Here is a 22904-nt window from a genome sequence, read left to right on the forward strand (position 1 = left end):
GGCTTTGAGTTTCAGCGGGCTGAGGATTAAACTCTATTCACCCACTCAAATCGCATTGCACAAAAGCATTCAAATCTTTCACAATTCAGCGCAACGAGACCACTGATAGCCACTCTTCTTCTTCTGTTTGTGGTCGGTCTCAGTCGACCTCTTTAACCTTTGCACTCGTCTCTCACCTCTACAGCCAGCCGTCCTATAGCTATACACTTGTCTATCTATAGCTTCCCATTCTTTCACAGAATGATGCTCCACGAGAGAAGAAAGCCTGCAGCGCAGAGAGCAAGTCACAAAGAACAGCAACTACGTGCTTCAGTGGTCCACAACCGATGAAACTGGAGCTGGTGTAGCTCTGAAGCCCCCAAATACCATGATGCATACTGTACACCACAAAGGAAGAGATGACACACTCATGTGCACACAGCCATAAACAAAGAGGCACACAGGGAGTGTATGACATAACAACGGAACAAGCAAGTTTGGCTTTTCCTGTTAAATAATGAGGATGAAGGATTGAGATGAGGACATTTCAATTCACATACAGCTCAGACCTCAATCTGTGTGTGAAAAGCAGGCAGTGAAACAAATGTCTTGGCATATATGGAAAGCCCTGAACCAACAATAGCAGCTTGAGCCACTGTGTTTAGCGACACCATATCTAAGTGTTTAGAGTTAAAGTACTTCAGTTGTTTCGGTGCATTTTTGAGCATGCACAAGTTCATGTGTTAGTCTGATGCCAGTGAGCGGCAAATCACAGATCACGACTGCATCTCGTATCAACCCTCTTCCTGTCGATGACACATCAAAGCTACAAGGTCATATTGTTGCTCCCAATTTGCATAAACAAACACCCATTTCATAAACCCTACAGCTGTTAACCCCATCTACTCTCATTGTTGTATTGCTTCACAAACCCCAACCCCCAAAAGTCTTTGCTCAGCCTCAACATCACCACAACCCCCTAACCAGCTCCAGAACAGCACAAACTACTTTGGAGGAATCTAAAAATCATTACTTAACAAGACAATAGCTTTTGTCTTTTTTGTTTTTCATTGGAATAAGGGGGGAAACTATGTGGCGGCTGACATAAGCCTCTTATGTAAATGCAGCTTCCCACACAAACAAAGAGGAGTTCAGAACAGCAGAGTTGAGAGGGGAGCGTCAATAGTGTGTGTGTTCTGTCAATAGCTCGGTTACACTAGGCAAAGTGTTGTTGTGCATGAACGCCTTGCACCCCTTGTTTTAACTGTACAGCAACTGGTTATTCCCACTTCACTGAGACTCCATCAGTGTCTAGACAAATAAGTTAGATGTTTCACAGTTCACAATCTCTTTATTGATACAGAATACATTCATATACTCTAAAGCGCACAAATACCAGAGAGGGAATTCTTAAGCTCAGCCGAGGCAAGAGATGTAGAGTTGATACAGTAAAATGAAAGCCTTCTGGCAACACTAAACAAATGAACTATAACTGCTTATAAAGTCATCATGGTTCCTCCCAAATCCTTTCACCCGTGCCAAAATACAAACATAATGGATTCCACCACACAGAGGCTTTACTAGGGCACGCCTGGCACACGCTCCAAACTTTAAACAAAGGGAATGAGCATGAGCTAGCTGGAGAAGCATGACCTAGAGAGACAGAGAGAATGATAGAGTCGTTTGTCTCCCTCTGCTCTGCGCTCTGCTCTCTCTCCTCTATCGCCTCTGGTTACAGAGAGAAGTCATGTTTCCTGCGATGAGACACAGTGTAAAATTAATAAATAAAAAGACATGGAACATGTCATCTGCCCTGAAGATTGCCACGGCTAAATGTGTGCACTGAAGCTACTGTCTCAGTAAGGGAGGATATCAATTACCTCAGTACAGCCGATGAATTCCAAACATCTTTCTTTTTCTCCCTCTACCTCTTTATTGGTCCCATTCTTTCTAAGACCTGTTTGCTGTATGATATAATGTATCTGCTTATCCCCCCATTATCATGTTGTTTGAATTACTATCATTACAGCACGGCGCCATCAAAGCCTTACTGTCGACAGGACGGCGTAGGGCTCACGTTGCCTGCAGAGCTGCTCCAGTCAGTTCTACATCTACTGAGGTGGGGATTAACATATTCAAACCTATTCAAATGATACAGGGATGATGCAGGCTACTCTTACAGATTACACTGTGCCCCATAAATACATACAAGGATTGTGATAGTATAAAATCCACACAAACAATGTAAGTGAGTACAATGACATTGAGAGTTCAAAATAGCTGTGAATATCTGAATACATCTGTTTGGCCTTAGTGGCTTCAAAACTGATTTGTAAGAACTTAGTTTCTGTTGCGTTGGCTCCGATCCCAGCTCTGCTACATCACTCTCATTCTGGCTCTCTTTCTGTACTTCCAATCAATGCAAATATACTGCCTGTGAAGAACAAACTCATGTCAATTAAAATTGAGTGGAATTTCTTTACCCAAAAAAAGCCTACTATGCTGCAGTTAGAGATTTTGATGTGAAAATAACTTTTTATGACATCCAGTCCATAAACCAAACCAAATCAGAGGTGTAATACGCCCTTGTTTGGTGTTTTCTTAATGCATCCTTTCATGACTTTTTCTATAAGCTACAAAGCTGGGACTTAGAGAGACCTATATTTTTGCATTGTTAGCATTAACATTTAGCCTTACAGAGTGTGATCTTTCTCCCCATGCACTGTTGCTTTGGTCCTGATGAAGTGCGTGTTACTAGCTTACATTTTCCTGGACAGAGTTTGATTTATGTCTGGAAAAACAAGAGTATTCTTAAAGTTAGATCAAAGTGTTTTTGGATTTGATTTCCGCTGCACAGGCTGATTGACTGAGGTGTGATGAGTTGTTGAGGTGTTGAGAAGAAAAAGCAGAAAAATAGTTTTCAAGAACATTCTATCAGGTAGAAATTGAAGAGGGCAATTTGTTTATTCTCCTTTTGCCCATACAGGGATCAACAGCACAGGCAAAATGTGCCTATATTAGGATGGAGAGCAAACACTTTGGGGCAAAAGGGTTCATTTACTGTATGTGTCCTTCTGTTTACAGAATCATCTGGTGACTCTGTAGTGTGACAGTAATTATAGGTAACCGTAAACCCCTCAATTTCAATCAGGGCAGATTTTTTTTTAATTGTTCAGTAACTGGAGTAAAAGTCTTCATTTAAACTGTGGCGTTTGTTATTCTTGTCCAGGTATAAACTCATTAAACTCCTTCCCTGAATAATACAATGTGAAAACAAGTAGTAAAATGAGGTTATAGGGAAAGGATATCCCTTCGAGGGGTTGGTTGCTCCTTTAACGAAAGTAAGTGAGAAAATAAACCCTGTTTGGATCGAACAAGTGCGCATGCACACACACACACACACTCCACAGAGAGAAAGTAAAAATCTACTACCTGAAGTAGTAGCCACATCATTTCCCCCCTCCTCTGAGATGCTTCTAAACTCGGCCCTCTCTCTCCCTGGCCGGGCTGAGTTCCACTATCTCCCCTCCTAACCTTCCCAATGACAGCCGCATTGGGAATTGACGCCGAAGCAGACATCCCAGCGAACATGAAGATATACTTTCTGCTTTTTTCTCCTATTCCTCTATCCCTCCCTCCCTCCATCCTCCTGCTGCTCTTCCTCTTTGATACGTGAGGGGGTTTTAACCTCTCCAGCTGCTGAGGTTTGGCCGATTGGCTAGCTGGGGGATCTCAAGGCCCTACTTGGTATGCACCGTCCATGAGTGTGTGTGTGTGTGTGTGTGTGTGTGCATGTGCATATTGCCTACACCACAGTTTCTGCAGACTTGGGGAGGGCTGTGCGCCTGAGAAGGGCTGCTGGCTGAGTCTGGCTGACCCACGCAAGCTCTTCACAAGCTGTCAGAGCCGTGGCCCTCAGAGGGGGGGCCCTTCCATCTGCACTGCCCTAGCCAGGGCTCACCCAGCAGGGGGCCAGAGAGGGGTGAGGCCGGGGTGCTACCGGAGCTGGAGGCTGGGGGTGGGGGCAAGAAGGGCAGCTCCATATTCATGAAAGCAACACCAAATCTGTTAGCATTTGAAATAATTGAGTTTCACAATAGTAATGTACACTCTGTGCATTTGGTATTGTTTATTCGCTGACAAATCAGTAAGTACTGTATGTTTGTGCAGGGATTCAGCAGCTATCAAGAGGAAAGCACCATTTCACACGCTCCACTAGCCTTCTTGACACTGTGAGTAAATATAGTAAATCCAGTGATAAGATGTGTTTCCTTCTCAAACAGATGATGCTGTATTGTCTTATTGTTTCTTATACTCAGTTGTGGCAAAGAGGGCTAGAGCTGGTACACACTTGATGTGCAATCAACTGCACACAACCCCACTCACATCTGTAGGCTTTAGCTCAAGGTTTAAACCAAATAGCTACAGCGGGTGTACTGTATAGACAAAACAACAAGCACTGAGGCAGACACCCTGCTGCTGACGTTGTTAGCAAAAGAGCACAGACAGTTACAAAGGTTCAGTATGATAAAGGGAGTTAAACAAACGGAGGGAAAGAAGGAGAACGAGAGACAACATGATGAAAAGGAAGGCTGGGAAGAATCTGCAGTGGCATTCATGATGCTCCCGATGCTCCCGTCCCGCTTCAAACTATGCCCGTCGCCTGTCTTTCTGCCTGCCAGCCTGCCATCCTATCTGCCAGTTTAGCAGAGACGGAGAGGAGCAGAGATGAGCGCGGTGATGCCGGGGCGGCACGGGGGAAATCAGTGGGGCACAGGCGCTCCCAGTTAAAAGTGACATGACCTTTTGATTTTGTCACCTGTCACCAACTGCCATGTCTGACTCTGCACTGAGGAGTGCCTGCCGTTTCCCTCTCCCTCCGTCTCTCTGTCGCTCCATCTCTCTGAATACCTCTGTCTTTTTCTGTCTCCTGCTCCCACTCCATCTCCTTCGTCTTTTTCTTTCCAGAGTTGCAGTTTTATTGGGAAAAAGTGGAGGTGTGACTTTCTGGAAGAGTTGAGGTATAATAGGCAACATTTCCTTTTTTGCTTCTAGCTTTCCCCATCTTTACTCGTGTGTTGTGCGTGGCTCTTAATGAGGGCAGATGTCAAGGCACAGTGTGTTTAGAGACGCAGAGACAGCTTTTTTTTTTTAGATGCAAAATCAGGGAGAAAATAGAATAGATGAAAATGGCAATGAAGGCTTGTTGTAGAAATGAGACGACGTTCCAATAAAATCAGACATAATTACAGTTTGGAAATAACACAGATTATTTTTACTCTAATGAACAATATTCGGCTGTCTCACAGAGGGCTTCACAGTCAGGAACATAAAGAATAAACCAAAATAAGTAGAACAACATTGGCTTGAAAAAAACAAACCCTAGTGAATTATTTTATGTCTATAAAAATTCTATTTGTGTTTATGGCAATGCTATTAACTACATATGTAGGGCGGGTTGAACGTTTCGGTGAGTGTGAAGTATCTTTAGGCCATTAGGTCTTCCTCTGTGTAATGATTTGGTGAATCTATGTAATGGTCTGAAGCATGGTATAAAGATGATGGTCCTCCAGTGTGACAAGGCCTAATTGCCCATCATCCTGTGGAAAAAAGAGACATCACCATGTTCTGTATGTGCCCTCTATGACAGCCCGTGCCAACATGAACACCTTCCTAACATCTGGTAAGGGCCTTTTTGGGCCAACGGAACAGCAAAGATGAATTTCTACTGGGATGCATCTCTTGCTTCTTAATCTCAACGCACATTATATATATTATTATATACACTCATGCAAGCAGGCACACACATGAACACACCACACATGAACACACCACACGGCTACTGTACGAGCCTTGCAGACGTTTTCTCTTCCAGTAGAGAGAGTCACCTGTCCTCTGTTTGACCGAGCCCGGCCTACTGGCTGCTTCCTTTGCTACAGGCTTGAGATGAATCTAACGCACACATTGCTCAAGGTTTCAAAACAAGATAGATATTGAAAGGAGGGGGTCATGTAATTTAAGTGCTTCTCCAACTCGTAAACAATCGTGGACTCAATAGTTACTGTATGCAGAGGCACAGGTTGGACCTTGGATAAGGTACATTCTTAGCCATGTCAAAGCAGTATCATACTCCACATATATTGAAAAGGAGCAAAGGTTATCTTCTTTGTTTGTTTGCTTCACTGAGCATGTTACAGCACGGCACACAGGGCAGCTTACAGTGTTGAAGAGTCAGGGTTCAGGGGTCAGAGTGCTACACGATAAGAGAGGAGGTCATAGACCTTTCTGGTACGTCACCTTTAATCGCTGTTCTGAGGACGCTCCGACTGCTTAGCAGGTACTGGTCAAGGTTGGGGCGAGGGTAAGGATTTCTGATCCGAGATCTGTTTGCAAAGCAGCATGTAACCACACAACATTTAGTGACCCTGAGCGGTGAATTACAGCGCGGAAGGAACACTGTGTTTGTTTATTTGCTATAGACAGGGCTATGGACTGTGGTTGCGGTGTAGCATCAGAGAAGGGTCCTCACATTGAACCCATCAGATGGAGCAAGGCCCTTCAGTTCATTAGGAAGTCTGTACTCAAGCGTATACTCTCATTTGTTCTCTCTCTCTCTTTCTTCCCCCACCCTATCCCTCTCTCTATCTCACCCTTCAGAGTGAGTTCAACAAAGATTCCTTTGGCATTACCCTCACCCCAGACTGCTGGAAAACCGCAGCGCTCCGGATGCTGACCCTTGCTCGGCTCAGCACAATGCTTTAATTTGGTGTGTTGTTTAAAGTAATTAGAAAGCCTTTTTCCCTTGTTTTCTTTTCTATTCTTCTCTGTTCCCTGCCAAGTGCGAGGGGGGAAATTGTGAGTCGTCCATGACTTCAGCTTGATAAAGACTCGGAAGAGGAATCCAGGGGACCGGGAGAGGAAACGAAGCACGCAGATACTGTATGCTCTCGCTTTACTCACTTCCCCCTGCACCACCGCAGATTGGGAAACTCTGCCTGAAAACAAACAGGGACAGGACTCGGGGGAGACATGCACCTGAATGTGTGTGTTACAAATGTGTGTGCTTATGTGTGTGAAGCGTTTGCAAACACAAATGACTAAAAAATAATGAGTACTTACACAACGCAACATTAGCTGTGCATGTTCTAATTTAACTTATAATACAAATATCACACCTAAAAGATGCAGAGAGCTGATAATGGAGCGATTGCATTCACCAATCCTGAGGCAGTGAGATTGCAATGCCAAGACAAGAGATGATGATTGTCAGAGAATCTTCTTTGTGTTGCCTGTGCTGCTCTGCACAACTGTCACAGCGGCAAGGAAAGGAGCATTAATGACAATTAATCCCACTTTCATCGGATATATTGCTGCGAAAGGATGTCTGCACACACTCGTGGATTCATACACACATTTTATGGAAGTATACGTACATTTTCTTCAATCAGTCACACACAGATAACTTATCCCCATCTATGCACGCTGTTTTCCCCCCCACACACCTAGAGTGACTCACAGCTGTATTTCTATACTTGCGGTCATGCCTGAATCATATCCTTGGAATAAATTAACAAACCAGACTCTGAAAGATAGCAGGACTCTCACAACACACATGCACATTCCCCTATACTACATTTACACTGGTATCCTTTCCTCTTGAGTTGCGTATTTTCCTCTGACAATGTCACCAACAACTTGAACCAACTTCTCTTAACACCCTCTACTAGCAGCACTGAACCTCTTGTCCACACATATTAAGCTGTACACGTAAAGTAAACAATTGTGATCATAATAGAAAAAGGAGACATTTAACTGAAAGAAGGTTGGATATGAAACTTTCCAGGAGTGCTGTTGTGGCTTGAAAAAAAGAAATTGCCTGGCCTTGGTGATCTATTCTGTCCCAAACAGATAAGTCTTTTGAAATCAACCAAACACTCCTAAACCACTCAATGAGGATGATGATATTGAAGCAACAATTTAAAAGTAAAAAAGTGTTGGAGTATGATGTGTAATTAATCAAATATATATAAAAGATTAGCAACAACACAAGCTACAAGACATTCAATAAAAGTACAACTGGTAAACAGTGTATTAAGGTTTTAAATTCCACTGCTCCAGATCATAGAAACATGGGTCAAAATCAGTCATGAAAGCGGCGTGATGCTACTTAGACCATCTAGGATTTAAAAAGAGTGAAACTTAAATATCCTATTCACTCTTGTCTCTGAGTATATGTGAACTTTGTAGAACTCACCAGAGCAATATTGTCTTTCTAAAACGGCACTTGCCATACGAGTATCAACAATATCAACATGTCTCAATGTTCCAACCGATTCCTGAGGTACTTTACACACAATAGTCCCTTTCAAGGAGGAGAGAAAAGCAATTCTGTATGAAGTGGGAGTTACATGCACATACTCTTACTTGAAGTGAGTGGCACATTAAGAGAATATGTAACCTTTGTTGCCTCATTTTAATTAGGAAGTGCATTGGAAAAGAATATCATTAGGTCTGGATAAATATAAGCAGCAGGTGGGGGCACAAATGATCGGGTTTCGTCTTAAGGCATGTGGGATTTTTTTTGTCAAGCAATGTTGCCATCTACAGGCGGAAAGTATATCCTGGGGAAGTCAAGTCTCAGTCATTCACAAATTAAAAAATGATTTATTTTGACTGTGAAACTACCTTCATTAACAAGCCTTTAATTCTTGACTGACTTTATCCAGTTGAAATGCTCTTATTTTCATGACGTACCACCTATTACGGTATAATTGCCACGTAATTGTCAAGTAACAGACTTATATGCGTCACATAGGGATTGTCTTTTCTGATTTCATTTTCATCGCTTTACATTTTCCACATGTGAAAATAGAGGCTTATAAATAGAGATGCTTAGTTCTGGAGACTTACCAAATAAATCTTTTGGCAATTTATACACAGTTTGCATCTAATTCCATTTGTATGTGTAACATTACAAATGACACATTGCAATGAGATTTGGTTCATTATAATGACTGCATTTATTATCTTTTCCAAATCCAATCAAACCCAAAGAATCCTTATGAAGAGATAAATATACACATAGAGAAGGCAAGAGACTGTAAGAAAATCTGAGGTCTGTTAACTGGTTATTTCCAACGGAGACTTGGAAAAAGGCACTTATTAAAATTAATCACTTCATTGTTCACGCTCACTCCATAGTCCAGCTCTCTCTCTCGTTCTCACTCTCTTCTCTCCAAATGTGCCGGGCCATGATTAAAACATGTCTGTTTCTCCATGACATTGCTTTGACATCATTTAATTGGTATAAGAGATAAAAATAAATGAATTAAATAAATATACTACCAGGTAAGTAGCGTAACGTAGCTCAAGGTGACAGCCTATTATTTCTCCCTTTTCTTTGCCTCAAAGAAGGCAAAGTGAGAAATGTGAGATCCGAATGTGAATGCAGCTCCTCAAGGGGGCAGATTTTTTTTTTTTTTTTAAATCCACCAGAGAGGTATTTTAAAATTAAATTCCAATTTGGCTCAATGTTTGTGCAATTTAATCAGAAGTATATTTCAAATGAGTTTGTTTTTAAAAAAAGGTATGATGATTTTCCAATCATCTGCATGCCTCATCACATCATCATCACACCTTTTACAGTATAGCACAAATATGGATTTTATATATATTATATCTTATCAAAAGGCTGACTTGCCTGTAAATATAAAAAATGCTGTAAATAATATTAATTTGGTGTCCGAGTATTACCATGCATTGTGTTTGGAGGCTTTTACAGCGAGAGAGAAGAAAGGCGGAGGGATATCAAAAGGTACGGGGTCACTCACCATGTCTTGCCTGGTATCCTTCCCTGACGCGATGAGGATGTAGTTCCAGACCAGAGGCAGTAGCAATGCCAGAGGAATCATATAGAGTTCAAAGTTCCACACAACGATGACAAAAAGCTGAGGAGAGAGAAAAAGACAAAACCATCAGCCAAAGAAAAGTGAGAACAAAAAAGTGAGAACAGTGTGGGCTGAGAATGTATACATTCAAGACCCCATGTTGACCCTGGTGAGGCAAACTCCTGAGAACGTACGCCGACCATATGTGCGATTGGAAACGCATTCAAACACATTCATATGCAGAATCATAACCGCCATGGAACAAAGCGCAAAAAATAAGACTGTGTTTCAACAAAGGTGCAGGCCTGGTGTCGGTGAGCCTAGGTTCAACACTCTGACCCTCAAGGCTTTCTGGGCCTTCAGCTGAGGAGGAGGGCGATGAAGAGGATGAGTACGAGCCGTCAGAGCCTCTTCCCTCCATGCCAATCATCCCAGAGGCTGAGGTCATGTACCGTTTTCAGGAGCAGCACGTCAAAGCTGACCCTTCCATACTCCGCCCCAAACCCCAGCATCTGACCTCACACACCCCGCACCCCGAGTCCCTAACCCTGTCACTCCAAGCCCCAATACCCTCTCTCCTTCCCCAAAAGGCCCTGATGCCCCATCTCTAACCTCCTCTGCACCCATCTGCCAAAACCATAACCTCTATACCTCCCCTCTCATCACCAAACAAGAAAAGTACCATCTGAAAATTAACCTCTCCTAAAACCCTCTGGATTTGGCAGGGCTCTTTAGCCGATGACAAGAGATTATTATGGGGCTTGTGAGAAGATATATGTGGGAAAATAATATTGCTAATGATGGAAGCTTGTCATCTTATCACGGCATTGTGTCAATTGTGAGAAAGGATTTGGGGAAATGTTAGAGTTTAGCTCAAATAGGATAATGTGTGGGAATGCTAACTTTAAGAAACAAAAAGAACAAATCATTTGTATTTTCTAATATTTGTATGTAAAAGTATACACATATATTTCATAATTAATAAGACTACAGCAACAATTATAACAAATGCTAAAAATGCAAACCATGCCTGATACGGTTTATTAAATACAAGTGAAAGAATTGTATTATTGTAAATATGAGCAAGGAAGATTTAACATGAAATATCGACGGTATAATAATGCATCCATGTTTAACAGGCAGTTTTGATGGGAAACTTTAAAGAGAAGTGTAATTAATACCATTACAATATGAAGCAGTTATGTGTCTGTGTACCAATTATGATCTGTTTGGCCGGACAACATCATTAACAATCAAATTGTTTTATTTCCGTGTGTTAAGAGGATGAAGAGGGAGAGAGGGGGGGAAATGAAAAACAAGCTCTTCATTGTGTTTACAGTCTAAGGTGAGTGTGGATATGAGGTTCAACAGCCCCTTAAGAGTGTGTGTGCAGCTCTGCTATTACTGTAGTGGAGCCAGTCGGACACTAAACCGCACACACACGCACTATCACACACACACACAGTGCCGTCGATGTTGCATTTTACTTTCTCACACACACACCCACACACAAACATATGTATCTGAATATCAATGCAAACAACTCTTTACATAATTAAACAATAACATTTTCTTAACTTTTTCCCTTCTCATGTATAAAAAAAAAGTTGGTCAGGCTCATATCCAAACTTTTTAATAAAACTTGCTTTATGTAAAATTCACTAACAGAGGCGTAGTATACAAAGCAAAAAAAATACATAAATTAAACATTAGAAATGTCCAGTACATTTACATAATGCTCACAGCAAAATGTATTTTCAAATAAACCTGAATGGCCTTGGTGCAGCAACAATATCTCCCAAAAGGATCGAAATCTTTCCCCGTCTCTCAGGCTCAACTTCACTTTCTCAAATACAAAGAGCCTTTCTCTGATACAGCTGTGTAGGAGAATTGGAAATAAACTATTCAATAATTCATATTTGTATACTAATAAGCAACACAACCATTTCCCTTCATACATCAGAAAAGAGGCAAGGACCGTGTAAGCTCAGCAAAATAAACTTGCATACAAACAAACATATCACATGCTTGAAAAAAAATGTTCTCTACAAAATATAACCATTCTAAAATGATCCATCTTCCTGCAAAGTATTACAGTTTACAAACTCAAAACACTGATAAACATGTAATAATCAGTTTTTAATACAATCCGCAATAGAGGTGCAGAAATATGTCTTCAAACAAACAAAGGAGCTCACTTGTCTTAAACGTATTCTCTTAGAAGATATAAATACCTTACACAAATCTTCATGCAGATACAATGTTCTTTTCAAACGCTCTGCTATTAATAACACTTACAGAAGGCATATAGTAAAGTAAATATATTTAGTGTCTTGTTCTCTAATCGCTTATGGTATCGTTATCACACAACAGGCGAATGAATGTGCTCCACGCTGTCCTGATGTTTAAATGAAACCTTAAAACCCGGCTTTATGTTTAAAAGAAAAATGGATCTTGCTTTCTTCTCCATTTGCCTGAGGTTGTTTAACCTGCCGTCCCCCTTCATTCCTTCTCCATTTGGTTTTAGTGGCTGAGGGTGAAGTTTTGACAGGCAGCTAGAGCAACCGGACACCCAGTGGCCGGCCCTGCCCCGTCTCCGAGCCCCCCGGCGGGGTAAGAGAGGGGCCTTGCAGTGCCTGGACCTTTCCACCAGGACCTGGCGATCACAAACACCCCCCATTGCGTGCTACACCAGATAGCAAGCTCTGCGCCTGGGGAAGAGGGAGTGGGAAGGAGCCTGCTGTGGATGTCAGTGACCAGAGGAAGACGGTGGGGGAAAAAACAATGATAAAAACATGCTGGATCGAAGGGGAAAGAGGAGGGGGGGGGGGGGGGGGAATGCAAAATGAAACTCCAGATGTAGTCAAAGGGAATCATTTGTAGATGACTCTGCGTGGTCAGAGACACACAATGTAGTGACCGGTTCATATCTGAACACGGACTGAGAGGGATGCTCACCAGGCTCAACTCTGGCTTTCCTTTTAAATACTGCTGATTTCTTACCTGTGTGCTAATGTAAAAACATTCATATAAACACAGGAGATAGTCTTTCTCTGTTTATGCGCTTCTATATTATTGAAAATATGCAAACACTCTAATTAAGTCTTGAGAGCCTGTATATAAATGTGCAACAGAACAGAAACAATAATGAGATATAAACCATTTTCTCTCTTCTCATTGTTAGAAATAGTATCTGTAATTATCTGAATTAGAAAAGAGTAGTAACAAATATACATTCAAGAGTCAGGTTAGTTATTTCTACTATAGTGAACATTTGATGTTGTCCCCAAAACTACTGGCAGCATTTACCTTTAAACAGCCATTTTATCCTAAAAATCACTCTTTTTAAATCATTTGCTTTAACAAGTGTTTTTTATACGGCAATGGTTTTTTAAGAACAAAACTAATCACTTGTCATAAAACAAAGTAAAACAATATTTTCCTCTGTCAAATCTGCTAAACCATTTCAAATACGGTTTAAGGCTACACTTGAACTGGGCAAACTTCACATCTAAGCACCAGCTGAAATGCATACGACATGTGTCATTAAAATAGACAATCACAAACAGGAACAAAGTAAAAACAATGACAGTATAATTTGTAATATTTTGGCTAAAATACCAATACATAAAATCAGTAAAATAAATTATTTTGACAAGTCTCTGTAGTCTAATTTCATTACAGTTATATCTTAGATGCCCTCTCTTAATATTAAGAAATCCCCTGAGCACAAGAAGATATATTAAACGTGTTAACAAAATAGAGAAGTCAAAATGATTTATTCAAGCACTCAGTGTGGCACGTTGAGAGTTGCATTTTACATTATTTGTTTCAAAACACAACCCGCGTCCTTACGGCTCTGAGCCGCGGCTCTGTGGGAGGGTAATATTCAGTACTTTGGCTTACATTAACCACACACCAGGCTAACTTTCCCCCTGCTCTGTCTCAGTGGAGTGAAACTGAAGTTTGGATTTCAGAGTTCCCCTTTATCTCTCTTACATCAATTTCCATGCTGGCACTAAGTGTTGCCAGATAACAACTAGAAGTCCTGTTAAGTTCGAGGGAGAGGGAGGAGGACTGTGTGCTGTTAGTGAACGGACCTCCCCAGCATTCAGTGGTGCTAGACTGCCCCCTGCTGTACCCCTGCAGAATATATATCTACAGCACAACTAATGCTGCTCATCTGATAAAACAGCAGCCTGAATGACTAAGCCCAAAGTGTCAAAGCCAGTCATTTTCTAAAAACATCAAAAAATAAAGCAAAGCATCCACCATTTTATGACCGCGGTTATAAAACGGAGTGTTACGAGAAGTAAAGATGCCGAGTCCCTGACGTCTCAACAAAAGGCCTCGCACATTTTCCGTCGATCTCTGGTGATTAAACTCTGGTTTGGTATTCTTGGTTAGTCATGGCACTATATTTCAACTATCATTCGTTTAGCAAATCAGGAGAGCAGTAACATGTGAAAGTATATCTTTCAAAGCTGTCCCTTGCTGTGGGCAAAGACGAACTCACGACTTTAAAACTTTCAAAAGTTAGACTGCTTCTTTGAAGAGGAGTCAAAGGAGCAATTTAAAGAGACCTGGAGTGGTGTGTACTGCTATGGCGTCTCTGCACTGTGTATGTGTATTAAACATGTGCAAACACACACACCCACCCACCCACACACACACACTCCAACAGTTGCTTCTGTACCTGTCTTTGCTTTTTTCCCTTTTTTATTTCAGCAGGGTGAATTTTTATCTAAATGCAAAGCAGGTGATAGGTGCTCCAGTTTCCTCTAGAAGTAGCTCCCTTGTCTGGGCTCTCTTCCTGATAAGAGTCCTACTTTGCCTGACATAAAAGAGCCCGGTATCATTTCCCCTGCCTCCCCAACAACCCCCAGCTCGCTGCCCTCGCCCTTCCCCGAGCTTCACAAAGCTGCCTCTATTTGCTCCCAATTCAGAGCCCAATTGCAGATAAAGTTACAGCAAATTTGTTTGGAGGAAGAGCTGCTGAGGCCTGCGGTCCCTGGGGCAATAACAGCCTTGTCTTGCAGGGGCCGTGGGGAGAACTGGCAGCAGCAGGAGAACAGAACCCTACACCGCTCAGCCCCACAATGGCCTCAACTCTCCGGGAGAGAAGGCAAAGGAAGAGGAGGGGAGGGAGAGATACAGAGGAACAGGGAGGGATGGAGGGAACGAAGGAAGAGACACTGAGCTTGCAGGTGTGGAGAGAGGAAGCAGACGCTTAACCCTGAGACAGGGAGACACCGAGACCAACACCCACATGCACACACACTCACACACCACCCATCATGCAGGACAGGAGGTAACTCCAGTCCCGTCCATTGTGCCAACGCCTCAGGCAAAGCTGCCACGGTGGCTGATTCACTGTCGGGATGGGTGGGTGACAGCAGTGTGGGTGTGAGAGAGAGAAAGGCTGCATGTGAGACTATGCGATATCTCTCTTTCTCTCACATGCGCACAAAACACACACAACATACACACTAATCACAGCTGGCACTAATGGGCGATGTGTACATGCGGCTGGCAACTTTTGGAATCGTGCAGAAGGAGAGCAAGAGACCATGAAGAAAAAATGTTGAGCGTTTTTATGGAGGGAATGTGGTGAAGTGACTGCATTTGGATGTACTATTGCATTCACAAAATACCAGAATGATATGAACACAGTGAAATTCCTCCCCTCGGGCTCACTGAGCAGTTGAGAAGTGCACACATTTGTAAGTTTAGAGGTTGAATTGCCCACAACTCCACCTCTGTAGCTACAGCCGTGTTGGAAAGTTAAGTGTAACATCTGTCTAGAAAGACAGCCAGACAGAAACACACGTGCACATGTGAACAGACACACATGCCCATAATCACACACAGCCGTACACCTTCATGAACACACCACCTTGGCCAGATGGCCCCCCATAAAAACCCACTTAAAGAGATGAGCGAAGTGATTAAGAGGCCTCTCAAAGTGAGGGAGAAATGAAAGAGGGATGAAGAAATAGAAGGGAAGGGAGGGAGGGAGTACCTGTGTAGAGGAGAGGCCCTAAATACTCTGATGCTTTTAGCTAAGTGCATAGTCCTACGATAACAGACTCCTAAAAGAGTGGGAGAGGGGGGAGGAAAAGCAATGACACCTACATTTCAGACTTTCTATAAACTATAAAACGCTACGTCCTTGGCCTAGATACACCCTTTATCGTCATCTAAATACTTTGAATTTAAGCGAGTACAATGAGAATATGAATAGTCTGCACTGTTACTCAGAAGGGGATGTACCATGCGCTGTGTTTTCTAAAAAGGGTGAAGGGCTATACAAGCCGTGTGTGTGTCTGTGTGTGCTGACATGGAGGCTGGGCTATCCAAGGCTGCATCCTCCTCTCACCACGAAGATTGGCACCTCTGAGCTGACCTTGTTTTCTGTGAATTCGTCCAAAAAGAAATGTGTCTGACATTTTGTATTTCTTTCTTAAAGATAAAGGGTGCTCACACCCAGTTCAGCCTTACATGAGAGTAAACTTACACACACACACACACACACACACACACACACACACACACACACACACACACACACACACACACACACACACACACACACACACACACACACACACACACACACACACACACACACACACACACACACACACACACACACACACACACACACACACACACACACACACACACACACACACACACACACACACACACACACACACACACACGAGTCTGCTTGCACACACACACACACAGAGGGAAAATGTTAACTGATCAATACTAGTCTCTTCTGACCCATGTCTTGTGATGACACTGTGACCTGCTGTACAAACACACACATATGCAGCCTCTGCAGAGATGAAATTGGTGTCAGACAGCCAAATGCTGCTAATGTCTAATGTCTGCTGTGAAGACACTTAGTGCTCCTACAGTAAAGGGCTGGGGCGGGGCCGGTCCACCTGTCCTGTAGCTACTTAAGTCAGGACACTAAACCAGACAGGATTAAATGCCTTCTCTGTCATCTTTAGGGTAGGGAACCTCCATTCAACCACTCACCACCCTGCAGGAGAATGTCTTTTACTGATAGCTCTGCTGTCCAATTACACTTCACCTTATAATACCAGACACAGATGACAGGAGGGCAAGAGAGAGAGGACAGAGGAGGATGATGGGAGAAGAGAGAAAGAAGCTACCATTTCCACTGTCTGCAGGAACAGCTTGTCACACTTCAATAGAATATAGCAACATTTCCAACACAAGTATTTCAATGTTTAAGGGTCTCAATTAAAATAGTGTTCAAGTTTCAACACCAACTCTCCACTTATTCCAAGCAACTGAGTACCAAAACAGACACTTTCCACGTATAAACCATGTGTGCTTTTAAACTTAATACAAAGCTTGAAAAAGGATTCAATCGCCACTATCTTATTAAGAAATTGAGTATGTGAGTGAGAGTCTGTAGTGGGGGTTACAGTGTGGAAATGTACTTAGCTGTGCTTGAGACATCAACAACCCCCCGTGTTAGAGTGTGCAATTACCAGTGAAGGATCCATACTTTGTTAGCAGAAATGGTCCTACAGCCTCTGTTGCTCTCCTGCTGCGTGTGTGCAGATGTTAACTGGCAATATGAGAGTACTCGGTAAAATAGATGAATGTTGTTAGTCTATTTAGAATAGTACTGATCCATCAATGTGATTATGGTGATTTAGTTTCAAAACGTGTGAGGTAACAGTACACCCAACAGATTTTGTCTACGTACCATATAAATAAAAAAGCATTATCATATGTTTTGATAATAGAATCAGTGTATTCAAAAAGATAAGATTTAGGTCCTGTTTCAGTTTGGATGTGAATGTAATATGTCCTCATGTGTGGTACTGTACAGGTATATGCGAGTGCAGCTGTACGTACTACAAAAGCACAGATGCTCCTCTGCGGAGAGTCCCATTCGAAGCAGCTGTTGATGAAGCAGCCTGTGTTGATCAGGAACATGATGCAGCGGCGAACTCTGTTGAAGTTGTGCAACAGCAGCTAGAAGGGAGACAAAAACAAAAGTGAATGATTAAAACAAATGAAGATCCTGTTATATGCTGTAGATGATATATCATTATGTCTCATATATGATCCTATTAATGAGACTTTATGTGACAGATTCCTGCGTAAACAAACTAAATCGCATCAGGGTTGTGACCTTTTAACATAAGCTTCACATACAAACATTATCACATACTGGATGTTTAAGAATTAATTTCCCTCTTTTTTGTAAAGGTTTTGAGTGAATTTGTCACAATTATACATTTAATACACCATGTATGTCTTCGTTAAAACGACCGTAAATCTTAATACGGGCACTTTAAACCACATTGTGTCTCAATCTGGAAAGTTAAGTAGAGCATTAAGTTTTTTAAATGTGCAGCTTTTACCCCACTTTGGCTTTAATATTACCGTCTAACAGTGCAGCACTGAGGACACCAAGAGGACAATTTCATGTGTTCCTTCTTTGGATAGCTATATATGGATGTGGATCAGCATACAGGACAAACGGCCGCTTAAAGTGTGACAAGATGACTCACAATGTTGCTGTAAGTCTTCTCTCCAAGTGATAAAGTGAAGTACAATAATTTCCAACAGTCCCTGGACTCTCTTCCCCGAGGGCTCTCCGTTCATTTTGGCCAGGTATGAGAGAAAGCTGGCTAACTGCTGTCCTCCCCATGGGTTGCCAACCATTCAGGGAATAGCAGTATAGCAGCGCAGAATGCCAACCACCCAATCAGGTCACCACCAGGAGAAAGTGCTCCCAAAGGACAAACTGTCTCTGCAGATCGCTGTTCAAAATATTCTAGGCCATTATTTTACTATTTAGAAGAAAAAAAAACTTGTGTGTGTGTGTGTTTGAATGTGTGTATATTGTGGGTATACAGTATGGGTTTGTAGCACTACAGTAAAGTCTATTGTCTATATGCATGTGTGTTTCCGGGTGGATTTGCATGTGGTTAGGGGTGGCTTGGCTGCTTTGATGCTAGATGAGAGGAGGATTCCTCCCTCTCTATGTGTAATTATGTGAAGTCTTTTTGTTGCTAAACTGAGGATGACTGTATGGTGTCCTGCTGGGGACACACAGACCCTGAAGACAGCAAGACTGTGAATCATCCATTTCCACGTTCCTCAGCGCATGCACTTGATGTACATGCTGTACTCTTCTGGGCTTATTATTGCCTTAACTGTCTTGATAAGGCTATTTCATTTCCATGAAGTATTTCATAAAGTGCCTTGAGTTATTCCTCTAAAACACTTAGAAAAGTGGTAAAGCCATTTATTAAGTCAAATGTGATGATTACGATTATATGGTTTAGTTTGGCAGCCAGCTTCTGGGTTTTTTCTCTTTACTGTGTATGTTTCTGCACATTAAGCAGCGAGCAACAGCAGGGGAGCTGCTACCACACAAAAGAGCCCTCACGGGGCAATCCCTCTAAAGCAGCCAGTGACATCATCATTGCGAGACGCTGACATGGGCCATCTCAGTGAGTCAGAGGTGAAATGCAGATGTAAAAAAGATTCTGCACTTGGGGGAAAAAAGAGTGGAGTGGGCCGAGACAGAGGGCAACAGAGAAGGAACAGTGAGGAAAGAAGGGAATAGATGGAGGGCTGACAAAAGCCTGGTATGGGAGCTGGTGCGTGTGTTTGCTGCGCTCGACTGTGCATGGCGCAGCTTTGACTGCTGAGCCCAAACGGTCAGTCATATGACATGTCTGATGTGGGCCAGCCCCTACTATTCAGCCCTTTGTGGTGCCGCCACACTGAGCGGCGTGACAATGAAGTGCAAAGCAGCAGTGGCAAAGAGGGCCAACTATAAGGATGGCCAATCTACTTATGCACCCCAGAGCTGACAGCTTGACATTTCTATTCACCACTCAGAGTGGATGCAAGGGGGGAGAGATGAGAGAAGGGAGAGAGGAGGGAAGGGAAAAAAGAAACAAAATGCTGTTTTTCCTTCAATCATGCAGTTGTATCTTGCCCACACAGTTGTTCTGGTTTACAAGATGCCACTCTGCAGGCGTGTTGGTTTCGCTTCAGACAGTTAGGCAGAATAGGGTGGACACAGATCAAATAAGGCGGAGAGGTAGAAGATCAGTGTTTGCTGCTGATGTACCTGTTTGGACACTCTGGGCTCCTCTTCGATATACTTCTGCTCTATGGGAATCAACGTCCTGAGACCAGCCTTCACCTGGAGGACGGAGTGAACACACACAGCCTTAAAAACAGCAAATGGTGAGAGTGAAAAGACACTTATTTCATAGCGCAAATAAATAAAATGACAGAATTGATGACGATTATATTTATTTTGAATGTTTTTTTGTATACATTGTGTAATGATATTGGCAGCACATGCGTAGAGCGTGCCCCATGTCAGTGGCTAGAGAGCGGGAGAGAAAGCTGTAAGATGGCCGCTATAGGACACACACAGCGATGGTGAATGGGCGAACAAAGGCTGTTGAGAGGGAGTCTTCGATAATTAAAGCCAAAACGAGGACGAGGGACAAGGGATGAGATGGAAGCGAGGGAGGGGGGACAAACAGAATAAAGACAACAGCAGCGTGGGGGGGGGGGGAGATGCTGGAGAGAACAAGAGCGGGATGGAGGGAGAGGATAATGGGGGGTGGTGGGCGAAAAAAAAAATCAGGGAGGAGAATCAAAAAAGCTAAAGAAAGACTTACAGCATTAAAAATCACGTCTATTTCGAGAAAGATGACCCCTTTTGTTGGCCCTGTCAGCTCCTTGCTTTTCAAGGCGTAGGCTTTGCGTTCTCCATTTTGGATCTGTGGGAGAGGGACATGACAGGCGTCTGTCTGGCAATACCCGGCTGAATCGGCTCCCCGGGCCACCTTTGAACCTCAGCTGCTGGCGCTGACAGGGAACCCAAAACAACTGTGGCAACTCTGACAAGTACCTGTTCATTACCCACTGCAGCTCGGCTCTGTCAAACAGAAATTAACTATCCTGGGGAATCATACTGTACAGCAGAGCATGGATATATTAGACACACAGTACTTTTTACAGGCTATATCTTTTTTTTCAACTATAAGACACACTTGTCTGTTTTTTTTTTATCTATAAATCGTGTCGTTCCATCTCTCTATCAGTGTCATTTTCATATCATCTCTCATCCCCTCACTTTCTTTCTTCTCACCTATCAATCTCTTCTTTTTTTCTTAGGCTCTCTTCTGTTTTTCTCCATCTTGTCATCTCTTTTTTCTTTGTGAAATAATAACAGCCTCATCTGTGGAGTTGCAAAAATAACCCCTGCTTTTTTTTATCTTCAACTGTGTGTTTTCGTTCTTTCCGTTGCTCTAGGTTCTCTATATTATCCCCAAAGGAAAAGACGTAGAAACACACGCAGAAATCTGCCTTTGACTCACATTTAGTAAAGGAATAACCACTTTCCCCAGGAAGTCGGCACTTCTATCTCGGTCCTCGTCGTAAACAGTGACCTCAAGTACCGAGTGGATGTCCTTCACGTTACTGCGGCACACAGAAACACAACATCCATGACACATATACTGAGATATGGGTTACAATCTGAACACTATGAAAGCTTGGTGTCTCGGATAAGCTTCCTTAAATGATTAACACTCCCAACGACATTTTTTTACATATGCGTATCCTGCAATACATTTCCATAAATGTTTAAAAATCACTATTGACATGCATTATGGTATATTGCACTACAGTACTGCAATAACTAAGGAGAAGTAGAGAGTGACATGTTATCTTTTTTAAAACTAGGCGATCAAGAAGAAAGCTGATGTTATGTACAGGAAAGGAGGCTAAAAGAGAGGATGACTGAATTAACCTGTCCTGTGATTTCACAAGTTTCTTCTTAATATAATGGTCTCATACATGTAAGAAATGATGCAAAGAGAGATCTGCATTAACATTTAATTATAGCTTGAGTGTAACTATATTTTAAAAATATTTTTGGAATACGTAAACATTTGACAAGCCTGCTTTTTATCTTATATTAATGTCTTCCTAGATGTTTTTATGAGGAAGGCTTTCCGCATTGTTAACTGTGATCAATATTTTTTTTAATGCTCAAATTTAACTGGATACATTTTTTTTAAACACAAAAACAAAATTGTATTGCTGTGATTTAAAGACTTTTTTTTTGTGAGACGGTTGCTTTGACTTTACCAGAGTTTATTACAAATATATATGTTTGTTTTTATTTGATGTCATCCCTGCAGTGATTTCAATGTGTGTGCGAGACATGTGAGTTTTGTAAAAGCTACTCACAAAGTGAAGACTTTGTTCCACTCTGGGTTGAGGTTTTTGTAGACAGTGTGTGTCTGCAGCCGATCGTTACTCAGCTCCACCACACAGAAAGGGTCACTCTTACCTTCAGAGCAACAAAAAAAAACATAAGAATGACCTTCGTGTTGAAAAGAGATACATACATTAAGAAGATTCTACACTTTAGTTAGCATAGAAAAACCTCTAAGTAATTCCAACAGCTTTTGTCTATCTTCAATCCCTCATTTTATTAAGACAGATAATACACAGCATCCTCTCCTTCTACCACACGACAGCTCCAATACCCTGGACTTATCAGAGCTGTAATAATAATGATTATTTCATGTTTAGCCCCGATGCCATATTATAAAACAGTATATCAGTGGAACAGCTGCGAGCCGTTTCTATCAAAACCCTGGGAACATGGACAACTAGAAGATAAGCTGCAGGACAACTATGCCCTGGGCAGTCACAAGGAGGGGGCGGGAGAGTCAGAAGAGAGAGATTTTGAATGGATGGTGCAGAGGACACAGACTGCGATGTGGCTCTGAAGGCCAGAGAAGTTCAAAGTAGAAGATAAAGAAAGCCGAGCAGGGGTGTGAGAAACATCGCTGCTCCATGATTAGCGAGTCCGAGCCAGCGGCAACGACGCAGGGAAGAAATGAATGGAAGCAAGAACAACATTTGAGAATTAAATAAGGAAACATTTTTTTTCTTCCTCATCATTTTGGCTTTTTTATATTGACAGCC

At 42.3% G+C, this 22904-nt stretch overlaps 1 protein-coding gene across 4 annotated transcripts in view; it reads right to left on the bottom strand.

The window, feature by feature from the left end:
- The window catches only part of mctp1a (multiple C2 domains, transmembrane 1a), a 129858-nt gene that overhangs the window by 24404 nt on the left and 82550 nt on the right, over positions 1–22904 (bottom strand). For 3 of the 4 annotated variants that reach the window (XM_079688412.1, XM_079688411.1, XM_079688413.1), the window contains 6 exons: positions 22158–22260; positions 21281–21383; positions 20579–20680; positions 20014–20088; positions 17775–17894; positions 9810–9926 (listed from right to left, as the gene is read on the bottom strand). In XM_079688412.1, the coding sequence (XP_079544538.1) occupies positions 9810–9926; positions 17775–17894; positions 20014–20088; positions 20579–20680; positions 21281–21383; positions 22158–22260 (620 nt within the window). The remainder of the gene's footprint in view (positions 1–9809; positions 9927–17774; positions 17895–20013; positions 20089–20578; positions 20681–21280; positions 21384–22157; positions 22261–22904) is intronic. The other variant, XM_079688414.1, reaches the window with a different exon arrangement.

The sequence above is a fragment of the Notothenia rossii genome (assembly GCF_949606895.1).
Source record: "Notothenia rossii genome assembly, chromosome: 6".
Taxonomy (NCBI): Eukaryota; Metazoa; Chordata; class Actinopteri; order Perciformes; family Nototheniidae; genus Notothenia; species Notothenia rossii.